At 44.2% G+C, this 21,227-nt stretch overlaps 1 protein-coding gene and 1 pseudogene across 6 annotated transcripts in view; both read right to left on the bottom strand.

The window, feature by feature from the left end:
* The window catches only part of ZNF496 (zinc finger protein 496), a 66,560-nt gene that overhangs the window by 10,181 nt on the left and 35,152 nt on the right, over window positions 1–21,227 (bottom strand). For all 6 annotated transcript variants that reach the window (XM_014465606.2, XM_023763829.1, XM_014465604.2 and 3 more), the window contains 3 exons: window positions 4,396–4,528; window positions 3,829–3,936; window positions 2,705–2,818 (listed from right to left, as the gene is read on the bottom strand). In XM_014465606.2, coding sequence (XP_014321092.1) covers window positions 2,705–2,818; window positions 3,829–3,936; window positions 4,396–4,528 — 355 coding nt within the window. The remainder of the gene's footprint in view (window positions 1–2,704; window positions 2,819–3,828; window positions 3,937–4,395; window positions 4,529–21,227) is intronic.
* Window positions 5,721–8,236, bottom strand: LOC102422816 (annotated as a pseudogene).

Genomic DNA, 21,227 nt, shown 5'->3' on the forward strand with positions numbered 1-21,227 from the left:
TGCTCCTGTGGGCCATTTACACAATGTTAGGAATTATTGCTAGATGAGGTGGGATTCAGCAGTGAGCTCCAAACACCAGAGAAACAGTAAAATCAGGGAGTGATGAGTATAGAAGGGGGTGTGTGGGGCGACACAAACACTGAACCCTGTAATAGGTACTCTGATGTTTTCATTCTGCCCCTGGGGCTCCTGAACAGAAGTTGCTGACCCAGGGTGCACCGTGACAGGCCATGGGTGTCAGACTGAGGGTCTGAATGTGGGCTGTCAAGCCCCAGGTCCGGGCTTGACTCCACATTGCCTAGCCATAGTCTGCCTTTTCTATGAAGTCAAAATTATGGGTCTGAATCTGTTGCATCTTATTTGCACAATAATCCCTCCCATTTTTCTTTTCTTTCTTTCTTTTTTTTAAACTTTATGTATATTGTTTCGGCACATTTGTTTTTCACAGTTTTAAAATGCAACACATTTATTCATCTCCTTTTTGGTTTTATGTCTTACAAGAAAGCTTCCCCATCCTAACATTGTAAGAATATATCCTTTATAATGCCTTTGTCTTTTGTTTTTCACATCTGGCTTCCTAGCCTCTCTGCTTTTCTCCTCAATCCCTCCAGCTCACAGGGAACCATCCATCATCCATCCCCAGGCCACGCACAGCATGGCCACAGGCTTCAGTATCCCCAATCCCCCAAATGAGCTCAATTCCTCTGACACGTTGGGCAACTTTCTTTCTCTTTTAAATATTTTTCTGTAAAACAGAGCTAGGAATCAGAACTGCCTTTTGGGGTTATTGTTGAAGATTACACATGATTTAATACATATGCAGGCACCCACCCTGTATATCATGAGGCTGCTATGGGCAGGCAGAGGCCAGAGAAGGCCAGAAGTGCACATGTAGCAACAAGCATTCATCTAGCCCCGTTGAGATGGCCACCCTCATCCTGGGGAGGGGCCATCCTCAGCCATGCAAGGCCACTCTCAGCCTGCTGCAGGCACCTGAGAAAACCAGGGGTGAGGGAGCTCGAAGTTTTGGGGAAGGGGCTATTCTCCTTCTGGATCTGCTGTAAATGTAGAATTCCTTTTGTCTACACGTGACGGGGTGAACAGAAATAGCAGGGAGCCCTGCACAGAGCTAGGTGGAATTACCACAATGCCAGACAACTCTTTTTATGAATCTTGGCTTCACCCCAGAATCATCTGGAGAATTCTTTTTTTATTTTTTAAATTATTTATTGTTGAAAGTATTATGTCCCCCTTTCCCCCCCACTGACCCTCTCCAACCCGCCCCATCCCCCCCCCCCCCACACACACACAGGCCTTCAGCACCCTACTGTTTGTGTTATGCATATATGCATACAAGATCTTTGGTTGATTACCTCCCACTCACCCATCCTCCCCCACGTTCCCTCTGAGATTCCACACTCTGTCCCATGCTTCCATGTCTCTGGATCCACTCTGTTCATCAGTTTCTTTTGTTAATTACATTCCATATATGAGTGAGATCATGTGATACTTGTCTTTCTCTTAACTTATTTCACTTAGCATGATATTCTCCAGGTCCCTCCATGCTGTCTCAAAGGGTAAAATATTCTTCTTTTTTACTGCTGCATAGCATTCCATGGTGTAAACGTACCACAGCTTTTTATCCACTCATCTACTGATGGGCACTTGGGCTATTTCCAGATCTGAGCTATTGTAAATTGTGCTGCTATGAACATAGGGGATGCATACATTCTTTGCCAGACAACTTTTGCTCCAAAAGGCATCTTGGGTAAAAGACTGTACATGAGTCAGACCTCACAGCTGTGGAAAGTCTCATCATACAGTGGGTTTGAGTATGAACCAGAGACTAATATAATACTGTATGTCAACTGGAATTTAAAAAAAGAAAACAAAAAAGAACCAGTGACTAAGGTTTGGTGTCTGGAAGAACACCTTAACCCCAAGGACATTAAAGATGGCCACACTGCCCGCTGGTGTGGCTCAGTGGTTGAGCATCAGCCCATGAACCAAGAGGTCACTGGTTTGATTCCCGATCAGGGCACATGCCTGAGTTGTGGGTTCGATCGCCAGGATCAGGTGTGTAGGAGGCAGCCTATTGATGTTCCTATCTCTCTATCCCTCTCACTTAAAAGATTCCTCTTTCTCTAAAGATCAATAAAAACATATTTTTTAAAAAAATGATGGCCACATTTCAGTCTTTGCCTCTGGACTTTTACCAACATGACCCTATGAGGCAGGTGGAGGACACTCCTCAGAGTCCCTTTCGCAGGCATGCCACACTCCTGCTCTTTAGGTCCAAGACTTTGCCCAGGACTCTGGCTTTTGTGCTCAGGGAAGAAACACACCCCTAATGGCCAGTAGCACTGTGGCGCACCTGCTTCAACCTGCCAGGATAAGGCCAGGAGGGGAGGGTCTTGGGCTGGAGCTCAGCTGGGAGAGACCCTCGCAAAAGGGAGCCCACCACAATAAGCTGACAACTCACAGGAGCTGTCGGTCAGCAAGGACCTCAGAGAGTTCAATCCCTGACCGCACCCACACCAGCAAACGTGCATGCACACACCATACACGTTCACACTTCCACACACAACATACCAGACGCTATACACACACAACATGCACATGTACACACCACACAGCAGATACCACATGTACTCATACGCTCACATATGTATCACATACCCCATATCCTCCCAGGCCCTTTTACCTGGGCAGGTGCTCTGAGCAAGTGTCGTCTGTTCGCAGGCCTGGGACTCTGGTCCCTGTAGCTCATCCTGTTTTCCTCTTTCTTCGACCTGAAATGGCTGGAGACTTGGAAAGTCTTTCCAGAGAAGAAAATAGAAAGGTGGATTTGTCATGCAGCTGTGGCACTACCTGGGGAGGCATCTTAACAGATGCCAGGCTGTGATCCAAGGGCAGCTCTGAGCTCCCTTCTTGGGCAGCGACTCAGTCAATGTTTGTGGAGCAAATTAATTTGTAGGCAAAAAGATTCTGAAGCTATATGGAGTAAGCATGAGTCCTGGATCTGCCTGTCGACTTGCCTGTGAAGAAGTGACTGCCACCCTTATGGTGATTTCCACTTCTGTGGTGGGATTTCCACAGGCCCCAGGACCCCTCGCAGATCCTGCATAAACACAGCCTGCACAGAGCCTGCTGGGCTGACAGGACAGGGAGCTGGCCACCCCGAGGCCCTGCATGCTCGTCCACGTGGGAATGAAGACCCACACTTGACTGTACTGTGCCAGCTCTAGGTCCTGAAGGGGAAGGAGTGGGGGCTGCTGTTGAAACCATACAAAGCCTTTTGTCCTGAAGGAGCAGGGTCTCAGGCATTATGGCAAATGGTTAACAACTTACACAGAAAGCCCAGATAGGGGGACTGGGAAATGCTGCTGCCAATGCTGTGCTGTTGTAAGCCAAGCCCCAGCACCCCGTGCCTTAGTTTCCTCACACTCGCAGCATGTGGTGGAAGGACTAGAGAATGAGACACCTGGAGGTCCTGCACTAGTGCTCCTTCTCTACCTAACCTATGGAGAATGTGACCTCACCTGTGGAGGGGCTGCTGGCCTGCCAGCATAGCCCAGGTGCTGTTTATAGCAGAGAAGGATGTTCCCACTGTGTCCTAGTCCCTGGTTGATGAGTGTGATCCCACACCCACAAAAAAATAAACCTACATTTTTTCTGGGAAAAGTCATGGAGGAGGCAAAACATGCTCTACTGAGACAGAGCCTGGGGTTACAGAGGGCTGCAGAGAGATGGCAGGGAGTGGCCCACCTCTGGCCGGCACCACCTACCACCCTACTCTGTCCACCCAGTGGTGGAATCATGACTCACCCAAGTAGGAGACCTGGGTAGCACCCTTGCCCTGGAGGTCCTGCAGCTCGGGAACACATGGCTCGTTCTTCTCACCCTGGGAGAGGTCCTGCTGGGCTGCTGGGTCACCTGTTCACAGAAAAGGGGAGGACACACATTCCTCAGTGAACTGGAGGGATGCAGGCCACACCATGGCAGTGACAGGGTGACGCAGGGCTGCAGAGAAACTGAAAGGCTTGAGCAAGCGGGGGGAAGGGGGGGGGGCGGGGAGGGGCATAGTAGTGGGGGAGCTATGGGCTTGGGGCAGCTGTTGGCCCATGAGATAGAAAGCCAGAACTTCAGAGGCCATAGGATCAGAATGATAGAAGAAAAGTGGGTGCACAGGAACCTGTTATGTTTGGTTTCAAATGCAAAACAGCCAGTAAGCCTAATTTACATGTGATAGTGGCAGGTGAGGATGCCTCTACTAAGTGCTCTCAGTGTCGTTGTGTGCAGGTGACCTCATGTCAGGGATGGAGGGTGGTCGGCAAATTCAGATGTGGGCCCCCAGCTCCCTGGTCTCAGGAGAGGGTTGGAAGGGCGTCTTACTTGGAGGCAGCGAAACCCCACAGTCCTCTCCAATGATGAATTCCCCGTAGAAGCCAGTCTGGGCAGGGTCTAGAAGGGACCAGTCCTCTTCCGAGAAACAGAAGATCATGTCCTCGAAAGGAGAAACCCGTTTCTGAAACCACAGAACAACAGGGATGCCTCAGTCCAAGGACAAGCTAGGGAAGGGTCGCTGCAAACAAGGGAAAGAGCTGGGGCTGAGGGCACACACCTCCACTGTGTGTGCATGGGAGAGAGCAGAAAGCTGCTCTCCAGCCCTCACCTGGGATCCACCTCCTTCCTATCTGGTTTGGCCGAATGCAAACCATGGTGACTCTCTAGTGGCCAAGGTTGTGGGCAGGGCACACAGTACCAGGCAGCTAATGAAGACCGAGACACCACCAGGCTCAGCCCAGCAAATGCCACGCCATTTCTAGAGTTTATTTTGCACATATGCAGTGTTAGGTCTGGATCAGCCTAGTCACAGCAGCATTGATAATCAAAGATAATACTATATTATCAATACATTTTGATCATAGATAATAAAGACTGAAGATGCTGTTTATAGCAGAGAAGAATGTTCCCACTGATGGGCTCTCTGCCCATCACCAGAGCATGGATTAACTCCAGGACAGTCTGGCAGGTTCAAGCAAACTCCCATTAGGAGCGAGGGTCCTCTCTGCATGACCAGGAAGCCCTCCAAGCTGTGTGTCACATGATCTAGACTACTCAACGCACAAAATGTCCAGAAGTCTGGATCACCAGCAGCTTAGCAGTGGGACCTGGGGTAAGGCGCAGCTGGGAGACTTCGCTTAAACTTGAATCACAGACCATAGTAATATGTCAAATTAATATTAATTTAATTAATTAAAAAATCTTTCTATGGAGAGTTTTTTCTTTATTGAGAAACTTAAGACTTGGATACATTAAATAAAACCAATTTCTGGGGGGGGCGGGGAGAGGAGGATCAAAACTCACAACAGGGGAAAAAAAAAAGCTAACACTGCCTGAGCTGTAGCAGAACCCAGAGAATACATTCTTTTAACTAAAAAATTCTAGGTGCTTCATAATTGACCTTTTGGTACTAAACGACCTATTAAATTTGCAATTTGTGGTTCTTAGTGTTGAGGTCCATAGGGCAAGCTAGGAAGTCTTCAAACCTTGAGCTGAATTTCATGACGGGTTATTTGGCTTCTGAACCGTTTTTTCCTTGCCTAAGAGGTAGCAGCAGCAACAGTGCCCACCTGGGCAGCTTCTTTCTTGGCATGATGAGCCTGTAGAACCGCCTCAGCTTCATCCACCTCAGAGCAGAGAGACTTGGGGGACTCCAGGATGTGCAGCAGCTCAGAATTGTCGATCATTCCCGTAATCTTTCCAGCCAGGTTCGAATGCATGGTTTGGATGAGAATGAACAAACGTTCGCCCAGCATCTGCTTCTGTTTCTGGGGGGGTGGGGGGGTGGTGCTGCGGCCAACATGGAGGCAGTCAGGGGCTCCTGCCCCTGCACATGGACCGCAGGCTGGGGTGCCTGCAGAGGTGGTATGGCAGGGTGAGGGCTGCAGACATTGGAGGCATACTTGTAAGGTGCAACAGCCCGAGGAGCAGCTGCAGCCACAGCGGTGCGAGGTGCTAAGTTCTGCACAGCTATGGGAACACCTCCAGACGGGCAGCTGTCAGTCAGCCCTTGCTGGGTGGCACCAGCCCCACCAAAGTCCATAGCCAAACGGTCTGGGCACTCAGACCCGACTCTCTGAGCAGTAGTAGGGAGGCCACGAGAGGCCGGATCATTACCAGTTGGAGCCAGATGGCGAAGAGTTGGATGAGGCTCAGACTGGTGTACAGCACTTGGCATTCCTTGGAAGCCTTGCTGCCAGCATGGATTAGGTCACATCTGTGCTAACTGGTTAGGTATGTAATATGGAGGCCTTCTCTGAGCCTGTGGAACTGCTGGCACAAAGTAGCCACCAGCTGCAGGTTGGAACTGATTTAAGATGGCATTGGCAGGGAGTGCTCTCATTCCGGCCACCCTCCGCATATACAGTGGCTTGGAACCCATGATGCATCCATTCATCACAGTGACTGCTTTGGTGGCCTCTTCAGGAGATGAGAAGCAAACAAAGCCAAACCCTTTGCTTCTCCCATCCTCCAGCATTACCTTAGAGCTGGTGATGGATCCGAAAGGAGAAAACTTTCCATAACTTCTCATCGGCAATGGTGTTATCCAAGTTCTTAACGTAGAGATTCACCCCTGATATCGACTAATTCTCTCTTGCTTCAGCTGTTCAAATTTCTGTTTTAACTTGGCCTGCCATTCCACTTTTTTCTGTGCACAGCCTACAAAAATGACTTTCCCACTGATTTCTTTTCCATTCATCTCTTCACAGCCATATTGGCATCCTCGTGTGCGTATATTTTTTAAATATATTTTTATTGACTTCAGAGAGGAAGGGGAGAGAAACATTAATGATGAAAAAGAATCATTGATCAGCTGCCTCCTGCGCCTACTGGGGATTGAGCCTACCCTCCCATGTGCGTATATTTTTTAAATATATTTTTATTGACTTCAGAGAGGAAGGGGAGAGAAACATTAATGATGAAAAAGAATCATTGATCACAAAGCCAAAGTCTTTGGATTTCCCATCACCTTGACACTTAAGGTCTTATCAAACTGGCTGAACAGCTCTTTCAGAATCATCCACCTCTTCCCCAAAGTTTTTGATATACATATTAGTCAACTCCTTGGCTTTGGCCCCCAAGTTCGGCTTCCCATTCTTTTTGAGACTTGAATCTGCCCACAAACACTTTGTGGTCATTGAGGAACATGCCGTTCCTCTTCTCGATGGCCTTGTCTGCAGCCTCTTGGGTCTCGAAGTGAACGAAAGCATAACCCTTAGAGCCGTTCTTGTCACACACCACCTTGCAGGTCCAGAATGTTCCCCAAAGCAGAAAAAGTATCATAAAGTGCCTTGTTATCTATAGATTTTTCCAGGTTCTTGATGAAGACGTTTCCCACACCAGCTTTTCTCAAAGAGAGATCCCTTTGAGATCACATGATTCGGATTGGCTTTCCCTTAATCACATCAAAGCTCACAGTATCCAAGGCCCGCTCAGCGCCAGCCAGCTGCTGGAAGTTGGCGAAGGCATAACTCAGCGAGCAGCAGGTGATCCCACTGCGGCAGACCCGGGTGGAAGCACAGGCCCCACAGGGCTGAACTCCCCGCCCCCCCCATTGACCTCCCCCCGGCCTCCCCTACCCCCTGGCACTTGTCCTCGTCCCCTCGCCCCTAAGTGTCTTGCGTCTGTTGGTTGTGCTTATATGCATGCATACAAGTCCTTTGGTTGATCTCTTACCCCCACCCCCCAGCCCTCCCCTACCTTCCCGCTGTAGCTTGACAGTCTGTTCGATGCTTCTTTGCCTGTCTATTTTTGTTCAACAGTTTGTAATGTTCTTTATTATCCATAAATGAGTGAGATCACGTGGGCTGAACTTTTCATACAGCATGGCCTCAGTGACATCCCTGTGCAAGTTACCCACATACAGGGAGGCCATGGGGTAGCTGCTGGTGGCAGCATTCATCTCCCCAGCCCCCAGGACCCCAAGCCCTGCCAGGACTTCTTACAGGGCCCACAAAGAATAAAAGGGGTTCTTCCCCAAGCAGCGCGCAACCGGCTCACAGGTGGCAGAGCAGGAGGGACCCAGAAGTTTGGGGTGGCTCACTCGAGACTACAGGACCGCAGACAAAAGGCTCTCAAAAATATGGCTCTCCCTGGGAGCTTGTAATTTTCAGCTCCAAATTTCCAAAATAAATGTATTAAAATGGGGACTTTCCTCCAAATTACAAAAATTCTTAAAGGGCCAGCCAAATGGTGCCCACGCAGCCTCTGGGATACGTGTTTCTCTTTAAATATAGGCCCTGGGCTGCTGACACTATAAGATTACAGCTGCAGAAGAGGGATGCAAAATATTTGTCAGTTTGCAAGCCTGGGGGGCTGAGCGCGCAGCTGCCTTCACGCGGGCTGCCATGGGCAGCGCAGACACGTGGTGCTCAGGGAGGACAGTGTGGGGCTACCACGAGGCTGGGGCGTGGACACACGCGGCTCACCACCGACGCCCAGGTGCAGTGGAGGCGGCAGGCAGGCCAGAAGCGTGCAAAAGTGACTTCCCTGTAGGTTCGAAGAGGATTCACTTTTTCTTTCTCTCTTTTTTTCCTTGTCCAGATTTTAAAGCGTTTTCGAGGTTTTTTGGTTTTGTTTTTTTAATTTTTTCTTTTTTTCTTCAGGCTACTGAGCCCAAAAGCAGCAGAGACTGTGGCAACCCAGGGCGGAGAGCTTAAAATATATTTTTATTTATTTCAGAGAAGAAGGAAGAGGGAGAGAGAGGTAGAAACATCAATGATGAGAATCATCGATCAGCTACCTCCTGCATGCCACCTACTGGGGATCGAGCCCACAACCTGGGCATTTGCCCTTGACCAGAACCGAATCTGGGACCCTTCTGTCCACAGGCCAATGCTCTAACCATTGAGCCAAACCAGCTAGGGCAAATTAATTTTAATTTTAAAAATGGTGACATATTCATATTATATGAGAAGGCCATAAAAATAAAGAAGTCCTTTACAAAATGGAAATAGATATTTGCCCATTGAAGCATGAAGTTATTTGGGTCTCAAACTTCCTATAAATATTAATATGACAATAAATTGATAACAATAAATGTCACTAAAAAATTATTCACTTTGTTTGAAATAATCCGGAACCTTGATTATTTGAAAGAACATGGGAGAACATGGAGAACTCCTGGTCTAGCTGACATTTCTGTTCATACTGTCTAATCCCAGAAGAGCAAACACACAGCATATCTCCACTAAGTATGTCACACTATACGTGTATATATGGTTGCAGGAACTGCCTGCATGTACATTCACTAGATATTGGCTGGTGTGAATGAAGCAAAATTATACCTATTTTTTTGTCAGATCGACAAAAAATGTGTTCCATGAGATGAGAAAGGCTAAAAATTGTGGCTCTAGATCAGTGGTTCTCAACCTTCCTAATACCGAGACCCCCCTTTTTTTTTTAAAAAATATATTTTATTGATTTTTTACAGAGAGGAAGGGAGAGAGATAGAGAGTTAGAAACATCGATGAGAGAGAAACATCGATCAGCTGTCTCCTGCACACCTCCCACTGGGGATGTGCCCGCAACCCAGGTACATGCCCTTGACCGGAATCGAACCTGGGACCTTTCAGTCCGCAGGCCGACGCTCTATCCACTGAGCCAAACCGGTTTCGGCTACCGAGACCCTTTAATATAGTTCCTCATGTTGTGGTGACCCCCAATTTCATTGTTACAAATTGAACATAATTAAAGCATGGTGATTAATCACAAAAACAATATGTAATTATATATGTGTTTTCCGATGGTCTTAGGCGACCCCTGTGAAAGGGTCGTTCGACCCCCAAAGGGGTCGCGACCCACAGGTTGAGAACCGCTGCTCTAGATGATCACCAGTTACCCGGATGGTTGCTCTGGGGCTAGGATCAGGTGTGTGTCAGGGGAACAGGCTGGGAAAGGACAGTTTTCAACGAATATCCTTTGGACTCTTCCTCTCCTTCGTACACAGTTGTTTTCACATTAACCCAGAGACAGCAGAGAGTAGAACAATGAGCATAAAGGGCCCAGAGCCCTTCAACTAGATTTACTAAGTTAACATCTTGCCTATCTGTCACATTTCCCCTGTCTCTCATATATGATGGGTGGGCATGTTCCCTCATCCCCTGGGTCACTGGGCACTTAAGGCATCACGATACGTCACCCCAATAAGTGCCTGCATGAATCTTCTAAGAAAAAGGTTATTCTTCCACATCAGCACAATTTCTATGGCACTGTGACTCTGCACCCAGAGGATATGTGGCAATGCCTGGAGACACTGTCACTACTGGGATGGGTACTACAGACATCACAGGGATGGAGGCCAGGGACGCTGCTCAACACCCCACAGTGTCAGCTCCACGTGACAAAGAACTGTCAACCAAAATGTCAATAAAGCCATGGTCTAGAAACTGCTCTGTAACATCAGAAAAATTTAACATGGGTTCAATAATAACATTTAGTATCTTTTGAACTATGGAATAGTATTACTTTATCAAGGTAAAGAATTATGAAGACTTCCAAAGGTGACCATGACAAGAAGTCAAGATTGGAAATTGCTGGGTCAAAGCTTTCTAATGGGCCCTAGAAATCTCGTTAAACGTGTCTTTAAATGTCAATCATCAGGTATACAAGTGAAATTCAACAGTCTTATGTTTACACTAGAGGCCTGGTGCACGAATTTGTGCACAAGTGGGGTCCCTTGGCCTGGCTGGCGATTGGGGGCGATCGGGGCCGCCGGCCGGGGAGGGGCTGCAGGAGGGCTCCAGGGTATGTCTGGCCTGTCTCATCCAGTCCCGATCAGCTGGACCCCAGCAGCAAGCTAACCTACCGGTTTAAGTGTCTGCCCCCCGGTCGTCAGCGCGCGTCATAGCAACTGGTAGAACAGTCGGATGAATGGTCGGACACTTAGATTACGCTTTTATTATATAGGATGACAATAGTCATGGGCTTACAAACACTTGTTTTGTTTTGCCCAAGCCCATCAGGAAAAAGATGAGATTAAGTGTAATATTCCCATGGGTCCTTGGAGAAATTTCTGGACAACTGGGGAGAAAGTAACAGAAGAACACCCTGTGACTCATTAATTCCATTTCCAGGACATTTTCCTAAAGAAATCATGAGGATGAATGCAAAAGTGTGTGCAAAAGAATGTAGAAGATAATGTTTGGTAGAATCAAGGTTTTTTCTTTATGCCTTTTTCTGGTGTCTGAAGATTTATCCTAAGCATGGAACATTTAAGTTTCATTAAATGTTGAAACAAAATACCCATGCACCCACCTCTAAGATACAAACAATGTAGACAGGCTGCAGTCTTTGCTTCAGGTTTTCCTTGAAAGGTGTGGTGTGTAGGTCAGACTGCACTGGGTTGAACTCTGAGCTTTTCCTGCCCCCAGTGCCAGCTGCAGACCTCCCCAGAGGGAGGTTACCATCTGGGTTTGGTGTAAATATTAGTGCATGCCTTTTAAACTCTAACTGCATCTCAATATAACTTGAAATGATGTCACAGCACTGTTTTGTATGGTTTTAAATGTTGAACTTGACTCACATTCCCATTCTGTTTAAGACTTATTCATGTGCATACATGTTGGTCTAGTTCAGTGGTCGGCAAACCGTAGCTCGCGAGCCACATACGGCTCTTTGGCCCCTTGAGTGTGGCTCTTCCACAAAATATCACATGCGGGTGTGCACGTACAGTGCGAAGTTGACTTAAAACTTTAAGTAAAGTTTATTAAGTTAATTTTAGGGAACGTTGTGGAGTGAAAGAAGATGTACTGTCGAGGATTGAGAAAGGTATGTTGAGATGGTTTGGACATATAGAGAGGATGAACGAAAGGAGATAGATGAAACAAGTATACAAGACGAGTGTGGATGGGAGAGTTGGAAGGGGTCGACCTCAGAGAACGTACCTCAATCAGATTGAAGATGTTTTTAGCAAAGGCCAGCTTAGGAGTACCCTAATTAAGTTATTAACAATGTACCTACCTATATAGTTTAAGTTTAAAAAATTTGGCTCTCAAAAGAAATTTCAATCGTTGTACTGTTGATATTTGGCTCTGTTGACTAATGAGTTTGCCGACCACTGGTCTAGTTCATTGACTTAAACTAATGTGTAGAGTTTCAGAGTGCAGTGATTTCACCCATTCTTTTATCAATGTTTAGGTTTTTCCCAGGACAGATGCTCCTCAGCCAAGATGCAGTTGCATCCTGATAATCTCATTGTAAATTGAAAATATCCTAAGTCGAAAATGCGTGTAATATCACACTGTGATCACTTGGCTGACAGGGCCTGCGCTCACTGCCCTTCCCAGCACCATGAGAGGGCATCCTTCTGCATTTGGCCAGCCCATGAAAACACCTAATTTCAAAATCCGAAACACCATTTTTATTATATGTCTATCACTCTCCTACCATAGTAAAGTTGAGCCATTCTAAGTTGGGACCGGCTATACTTTGCTATTACAAGCAACAGTTCAGCGAACTCTCTTTTCTGTCTCCCAACCCATGTGTAAGTGTTTCTAAGTAGGAGAGTTACTAGACCACGGGGAAACACGTCTTCACTGAAGTGACACACCGCCACATGGTTCCTCAAGGGGAGGCAACCAGCCAGTACTGGGGCTGTCAAAGGTCTATGGTTCTGGCTCCTTGGTGGAAATGAACTTTTATATTAAAAATTCTAAATGTGTTATAATTACTTAACAGTGGTATAACTAATCAGTAACATTAGTGGTATAGAACAAACTTCAACAAAATGTTTAACAAATTGGTATAGTGAGCCTGGCTGGCATTACTCAGTGGTTGAGTGTCAACTTATGAACCAGGAAGTCATGGTTCGATTCCCGGTCAGGGCACATGCTGGGGTTGTGGGCTTGATCCTCAGTATGGGGCATGCAGGAGGCAGCTCATCAATGATTCTCTCTCATCATTGATGTTTCTATCTCTCCCTTCTTATCTGAAATCAATAAAATATATTATAATAAAAAACCCCCACAAAAACAGACCATTTACAGTAGCATAAAAAAAACCATGGAGTTCTTTTTTGTTGCTGTTTAAATATATTTTTATTTAAACGCCCCCTACTGGGGATTGAACCCGCAACCTGGGCATGTGCTCTTGACCAGAACTGAACTGGGGACCCTTTAGTCCATAGGCCAACGGTCTATCTACTGAGCAAAAACAGGCCAGGGCAAAAACCATGGAATTCTTAAGGAAAATGTGTACAAAATATGTGTCCCACTTGAACAAAAAGAAATGAAGGATTTAACAAGATGTCAATTTGGCCCACAACACCCTATAGGTTCAGTGCAATCCCAAGCAAAAACTTCAGGAAGATTCTAAAATTTATATAGATGTGCAAAGCACTTAGAAGCAGCCAAAAGAATTTTGAAAACTGCAGGACGCACAGTACCCAATTGCAAAACTTACTATATCACTAACGTTACAGTAATAATGACATAAAGGATCAAAACAAAGCTCAACTGAGGTTGCGCCCAAATGTTCAGACATATGTGGACAACTGATTTTTGACAAGGGTGCCAAGGAATTCAACAGGGGAAAGGAAAATCTTTTCAGTGAGTGGAGATAAACAATTAAATATCAAGGGGGAAGAGCAAGGATCTGAAACCAAAATTATTATATCCAGCAAGGCTATCATTCAAAATAGATGGTGAAATAAAGAGCTTCCCAGACAAAAAAAGGCTGAAAGAATTTATCACCACCAAAACAGCACTACAAGCAATGCTAGAGAGACTGCTGTAATGACAAGAAATAGAGAGAGAAATGTAGGCATAAAGAATTAAAATAGCAATAAATAAGTACCTAACAATAATAATCTAAACTGTAAATGGAATAAATGCTGCAATCAAAAGACATAGGGTAGCTGAATAGATAAAAAAACATGACCCAACTATATGATCTCTATATAAGAGACCCACCTCAGAACAAGTCTCACGCAGGATGAGAGTGAAGGGATGGAAAAAAATTTTCCATACAAATAGAAATGAAAAAAAAAAAGCTGGGGTAGCAATACCCATAATATCTGACAAAATAGACTTCAAAATAAGGCCATCACAAGAGAAACAAAAGTCACTACATAATACTAAAGGGATTGATCCAGCAAGAGGATATAACTCTGGTAAACATATATACACCCAATATAGGAGCACTTAAATATATTAAAAAAAAACTTGTAGAGGACTTTAAAGGAGAGATTGACAGCAATATAGCCATAGTAGGGGATTTTAACACACCACTGACTTCACTGGATAAATCTTTCAGACAAAAAATTAACAAGGAAACAGTGACACTAAAGGACACACTGGATCACATGGATTTAACTGACATTTATAGAACATTTCACCCCAAAGATGCTGAATATACATTCTTCTCAAGTGCACATGGGTCATTCACAAATATAGAACACATTTTAGGACACAAAACAAGTCTCTATAAGTTCAAGAAGACTGAAATCTTACCAAACATTTTTTTCAGAACACAGTGGAATGAAATGAGAAATCAATTACACCCCAAAACATTAAAACACATGGAGGCTTAATAGCATGATATTAAACAACTAGAGGCCTAGTGCACAAAATCCGTGCACTGGGGGGTTGGGGGGCAGTCCCTCAGCCCATCCTGCGCCCTCTTGCAGTCCGGGACCCCTTGGGAGATGTCCAACTGCCTAAACTGGCAGGCGGCCAGGGAGGAGCCCGAATCGGGGCCGGGCGCCGCTCGCGCTCATCCTGGCCTGCTGTGCCTGCTGCCACGGCGTCGGGAGAGGCTCCTGACCTTGTGGCAGCTGCGCTTGCCAGCCACAAGCCCAGCTTCTGGCTGAGTGGCACCCCCGCTGTGGGAGTGCACTGACCACCAGGGGGCAGCTCCTGCGTTGAGCGTCTACCCCCTGGTGGTCAGTGCGCATCATAGCGACTGGTTGTTCCGCCGTAACACTCGCTTAGGCTTTTATTATATAGGCTAGAGGCCCGGTGCACGAATTCGTGCACCAATGGGGTCCCTTGGCCTGGCCTGCGCCATGAGGCTGAAACCCGCTCTCTGACATGCCCCAAGGGGTCCTGGATTACGAGAGAGTGCAGACCAGGCTAAGGGACTCCACTGGTGCATGACTGGGGCTGGGGAGGGACGCGAGAGGTTTGCCAGCCGGCGAGGGCAGCGGGAGGGCTCCAGGGCATGTCTGGCCTGTCTCATTCAGTCCTGATGGGCCGGGCCCTGGAAGCAAGCTAACCTACCAGTCGAGCGTCTCACCCTGGTGGTCAGTGCACATGATAGCGAGTGGTTGAGCAGCCGCAGAATATCATTAGCATATTATGCTTTGATTGGTTGAACAGCCCACTGGTCGACCGGACACTTAGCATTTAGGCTTTTATTATATAGGATGAAACAGATACCAATGAGATCAGGAAAAAAATAAAAAACTTCCTGGAAACAATGAACATGAACACACAACAACACAACATCTCTAGGATTCAGCAAAAGCAGTCCTGAGAGGGAAGTTCATAGAACTACAGGCCTACCTCAAAAAACAAGAAAAATTAATAATAAACTATTTAACCCTACAACTTAAAAAATTAGAAAGAGAACAACAAGTAAAGCCCAGAGTAAGTAGAAGGAAGGAAATAATAAAGATTAGAGCAGAAATAAATGACATAGAGACTAAAAAACAATACAAAAAATCAATGGAAGCAAGAGCAGTTTCTTTGAAAGGATAAACAATATTGATAAACAGCCAGATCATCAAGAAACAAAGAGAGAGGACCCAAATAAATAAAATCAGAAAGGAAAACAGTGAACAACTGACACCACAGAAATACAAAGGATTGTAAGAAAATACTATGGACAACTACACGTGTACAAGCTGGACAATGTGGATGAAATAGACAAATTCCTAGAAAAAATATAATCTCCTGAAACTGAATCAGGAAGAATTAGAAAACCTGAATAGGCTAATAACAACTGATGAAATAGAAGCAGTAATCAAAAAATTCCTAGCAAAGAAAATCCCTGGTCCAGATGGCTTCATGGGGAAGTTTTACCAAACAGTCAAAGAAGAACTAACACCTATCCTCCCAAACTATTCCAAAAAATCCAAGAGGAAGGAACACTTCCAAGTTCTTTTTATGAGGCCAGCATGATACTAATTCCAAAACCAGATAATGACACTACAAAGAAAGAGAATTACAGGCTAATATCCCTGATGAACGTAGATGCTAATATCCTCAACAAAATATTAGCAAGTCTGATCCAGCAATATATTAAAAAGATCATACACCAAAGCCAAATGGGATTTATTCCAGGGATGCAAGGCTGGTACAATTTCCACAAATAATAAACCTGATACATCATATAAACAAACTGAAAGACAAAAATCACATGATCATATCAATAGACGCAGAAAAAACATCCAAAAAAATACAACACCCACTTTTGATAAAAACTCTCAGCAAAGTGGGAATAGAGGAAGCATATCTCAACATAATAAAGGACAAATATGACAAGCCTACAGTAAACATCATACTCAATGGCAAAACCTAGAACCATTCCCTAAAAACAGGAACAAGACAGGGATGTCCACTTTCACCACTCTTATTCAACATAGTACTAAAAGTCTTAGCCACAGTGATCAGACAAGAAGAAGAAATAAAAGGCAACCAAGTTGGAAAGGAAGAATTATTTGCAGATGATGTGATATTATACATAGAAAACCCTAAAGGCTCCACAAAACCCCTCTCTAGATTTAATAAATAAATTTGGCAATGTACCAGGATACAAAATCAACACCCAAAAATTGATGTTTTTTTAATACACCAAAAATGAATTCTTAGAAAGAGAAACTAAACAAACAATCCCATTTACCACTGCAGCAAAAAAAATTGAGATTCTTAGGGATAAACTTAACCAAGGAGGTGAAAGACTTGTACTCGGAAAACTACAGGACGTTGGAAAAATAGATAGAGGAAGATATAAAAAGTTGAAGAATATACCGTGTTCATGGGTTGGTAGAAGTAACATCATTAAAATGTCCATACTTCCAAAGGCAATCTACAGATTCAATGCAATTCCTATTATAATACCAACAGCATATTTCACAGATCTACAACAAATACTCCAAAAATTTATATAGAACCAAAATAGGCCCCGAATAGCCACAGCAATCTTGAGAAACACGAACGAAATGGAAAGAATCACAATACCAGATATGAAGTTATACTACAAAGTCAGCATAATCATAATAGCCTAGTACTGGCACAAGAACAGGCACATAGATCAATGGAACAGAACAGCGACTCCAGAAATCGACCCAAGCCATTATGCTCAATTAATATTTGACAAAGGAGGCAAGAACATACCATGAAGTCAAGACAGTCTCTTCAATAAATGTGTTCGGAAAATTGGACAGATACATGCAAAAAATGAAACTAGACCAGCAACTTACACCATACACAATAATAAACTCAAAATGGATAAAACACTTAAATGTGAGTTGTGAAACCATAAAAATCCTAGAAGAAACCAAAGGCAGCAAAATCTCAGACATTCCTTGTAGGAATATGGTTACAGATACATCTCTTAGGGCAAAGGTAACTAAGGAGAAAATAAACAAATGGGACTATATCAACATAAGAAGCTTCTGCACAGCAAAAGAACCCATCAACAAAACAAAAAGGGAGCCCAGTATATGGGAGAACATATTTGGCAATGATACATCTGATAAAAGGTTAATATCCAAAATATATAAGGAACTCATACAACAACCCAATCAAAAAATGTGGCAAAGGACCTAAATCAGTAATGGCGAACCTTTTGAGCTCGGCATGCCAGCATTTTGAAAAAATGTTCTTTTTTACTGCTGCATAGTATTCCATGGTATAAATGTACCACAGCTTTTTTATCCACTCATCTACTAATGGGCACTTGGGCTGTTTCCAGATCTGAGCTATGTTCTCCCATATACTGGGCTCCCTTTTTATTTTGTTGATGGGTTCTTTTGCTGTGCAGAAGCTTCTTATGTTGATATAGTCCCATAACTTAACTCTGGTGCCATGTCACATATAGAATTTTTTTTATATTTGCAACCATAGTAAAACAAAGACTTATATTTTTGATATTTATTTTATATATTTAAATGCCATTTAACAAAGAAAAATCAACCAAAAAAATGAGTTCGCATGTCACCTCTGACACGCGTGTCACCTCTGACACACGTGTCATAGGTTTGCCATCACTGACCTAAATAGACACTTTTCGAAAGAGGACATACAGAAGGCCAAGAGACATATGAAAAATGCTCAAAGTCACTGATCATTAGAGAGATGCAAATTAAAATGACAATGTCTATAATCAACAAATCAACAAACAACAAGTGCTGGTGAGGATGTGGTGAAAAGGGAACCCTAGTACACTGCTGGTGGGAATGCAGACTGGTGCAGACATTATGGAAAACAGTATGGAGTTTCCTCAAAAAATTAAATATGCAACTGCCTTTTGATCCCGGGATCCCACTTCTAGGAATATATCCTAAGGAACCCAAAATACCTATCAGAAAGAATGTATGCACCCCTATGTTCATAGCAACACAATTTACAATAGCTAAGATCTGGAAACAGCCCAAGTGCCCACTAGTAGATGAGTGGATAAAAAAGCTGTGGTACATTTATACCATGGAATACTATGCAGCAGTAAAAAAGAACAATCTCTGCAGGGGGTGGAGGGTGGGCAAGAAAAGGAAAACCAAAGAACTTATATACTTTTATGCATAGCCCATGGACATGGGCCATAGGGTGGTGAAGACCTGGAAGGGTGGGTAGGGCCTGGGAGGAGGGGGGAGAAGGTGGAGGGAATGGAAGATATTTGTAATACTATCAACAATAAAATATATATTTTAAAAAATTAAATTAAATTTAAAAAAAAAAGAAGGATCTCTTACCCTTTGAGACAGCATGGAGGGCCTGGAGAGTATTATGCTAAGTGAAATAAGCCAGTCAGAGAAAGGTAAGTATCACATGATCTCACTCATATGTGGAATCTAATGAACAAAATAAACTGACAAACAAAATAGATCCAGATAAGTAGAATCATGGAACAGAATGAGGAATCTCAGAGGGATGTTGCGAGAGGGTAGGTGGAGGGGAAGAGATCAACCAAAGAACCTGTATGCATATATGCGTAACTCATGGATACAGACAATAGGGTGGGGAAGGCCTGGGATGGGGGCAGGGGTGGGTTAGAAGTGGCCAATGAGGGGGAAGGAAAAGGGACACAAGTAATACTTTCAACAATAAAGAATTTTTTAAAAACAAAAAGAATAATAAAGCTATAGAGAGACAGAAAAAAAATCTATAGATTATACTCAAATTTTATAAATGTCATATTAAAAATTACCTAGGAACCCTGCCCTGGTGCTCAGCGCTGTCAGGAGCCCTATGTGGCACACTACTTCGATGCCACCCCTGGAAGGACATGACTCAGCCCAGCATTCCCACCAAAACATGTGACTTGAACCTCAATAGGAATTAAATCTTACTAAGGTCTAGTCTTCACTCTTCAGAATTATGATGCCATGACAAACATGGACACCCCAAGGAGGAAACACTGGAGCCAGGATAAAGAAATGAGAAGCACAACCCTGGTGTATGTTATTTAAATATTAAATTTCCAGAATGTGACACACACACTAGTAAGTCCCTACTTAACATTGACGATAGGTTCTTGGAAACTGTGACTTTAAGCAAAACGATGTATAAGGAAACCAATTTGATCAGGGGCATTGGCATAAACTAGACCAAGTTCCTATGGCATATTTCTGGTCACAAAAAAATCACCAAATTTCTAAATGAAGACCCAAAATACTTCTCATATCAAACACTGAAATAAATGTGAGCTATACAGATATTTAAGAAAGATTAATAAGAATAATTAAGAACATGACTTTCCCACATGCTGACTCAGGGTCACGGTGGCCAGAGTGGAGTCTCTCAGGCAGGTTGGCCCTGGCAGGACCCACTGACACTGGACAGGATGGCCTTCTAGTTCTTCCATCACAGGGTACTTACACCACCCACACTCAAACTACAATGAGGTAGACACACCAATTGCCCTCATGCACATCTTTGGGACAAGGAAGGAAAATGGAGTCCCCAGAGAAAAACCATGCAGATGTGGGGAGAACGGGTCAACTTCATATGGAAATCGATTCTCCCTCCACATCAACATTATAATGGCTGATGTGGCTCAGTGGTTGAGCATTAACCTATATGACCCAGGAGGTTAAGGTTTGATTCCCAGTCAGGGCACATGCCCGGGGTTGTGGGCTCGATCCCCACTGTGGGGCATGCAGGAGGCAGCCGATCAATGATTCTCTCTCATCACTGACCTTTCTCTCTCTCTTTCTCTCTCTCCCCCTAACTCTGAAATCAATAAAAATATATTTTTTAAAAAAAGAAAAAAAAAAGGTACTGAATGATATAACTTTATTCGAGAACCTGCTGTATTCTTAGGTAAGCAACCATCCTAGCTTTTAGAAAATATGCTCCCATATGAATAGAGAGACACAAAGTCTATAAAAATTCAGGAAAAAATGTATGCAGAGGCAAGAGGTGAAACAGACAGGGAAGGGGAGAAAATGAATATACAGAAATTAAAGTGAAGGGCATTTGGAAATCTCTGTCCTATTCTTATAATCTCCCCAAGTTTGAAATTAATTCCAAAAAAAAAGTTAAAATAAATAAATAGTATATTTCAAAAATAAAAAAACAGTGAATAAAGAAAACAATGAAATACAGGAAAGAATACACATTCTGCCTCAGTTGGTCTGGGGTGCAGCCTGAAAAGCTACATTTGAAGAGGACCCCAATTGGCTTTGCTGCTAGAAAGAGGCAAGCCTTGCCCTAACCGGTTTGGCTCAGTGGATGGAGCGTCGGCCTGCGGAATGAAAGGTCCCAGGTTCGATTACAGTCAAGGGCATGTACCTTGGTTGTAGGCACATCCCCGGTGGGGGGGGTGTGCAGGAGGCAGCTGATCGGTTTCTCTCTCATCCATGTTTCTAACTCTCTATCCCTCTCCCTTCCTCTCTGTAAAAAATCAATAAAATATATTTTTTAAAAATTCACTCTCCTAAGCCTTATCCCCAGATCAACAGAATTAGAATTTCTGGAGGAGAATCCCAGCAATCTGAT

Source organism: Myotis lucifugus, unplaced genomic scaffold (genome assembly GCF_000147115.1).
Source record: "Myotis lucifugus unplaced genomic scaffold, Myoluc2.0 scaffold_302, whole genome shotgun sequence".
Classification (NCBI taxonomy): domain Eukaryota; kingdom Metazoa; phylum Chordata; class Mammalia; order Chiroptera; family Vespertilionidae; genus Myotis; species Myotis lucifugus.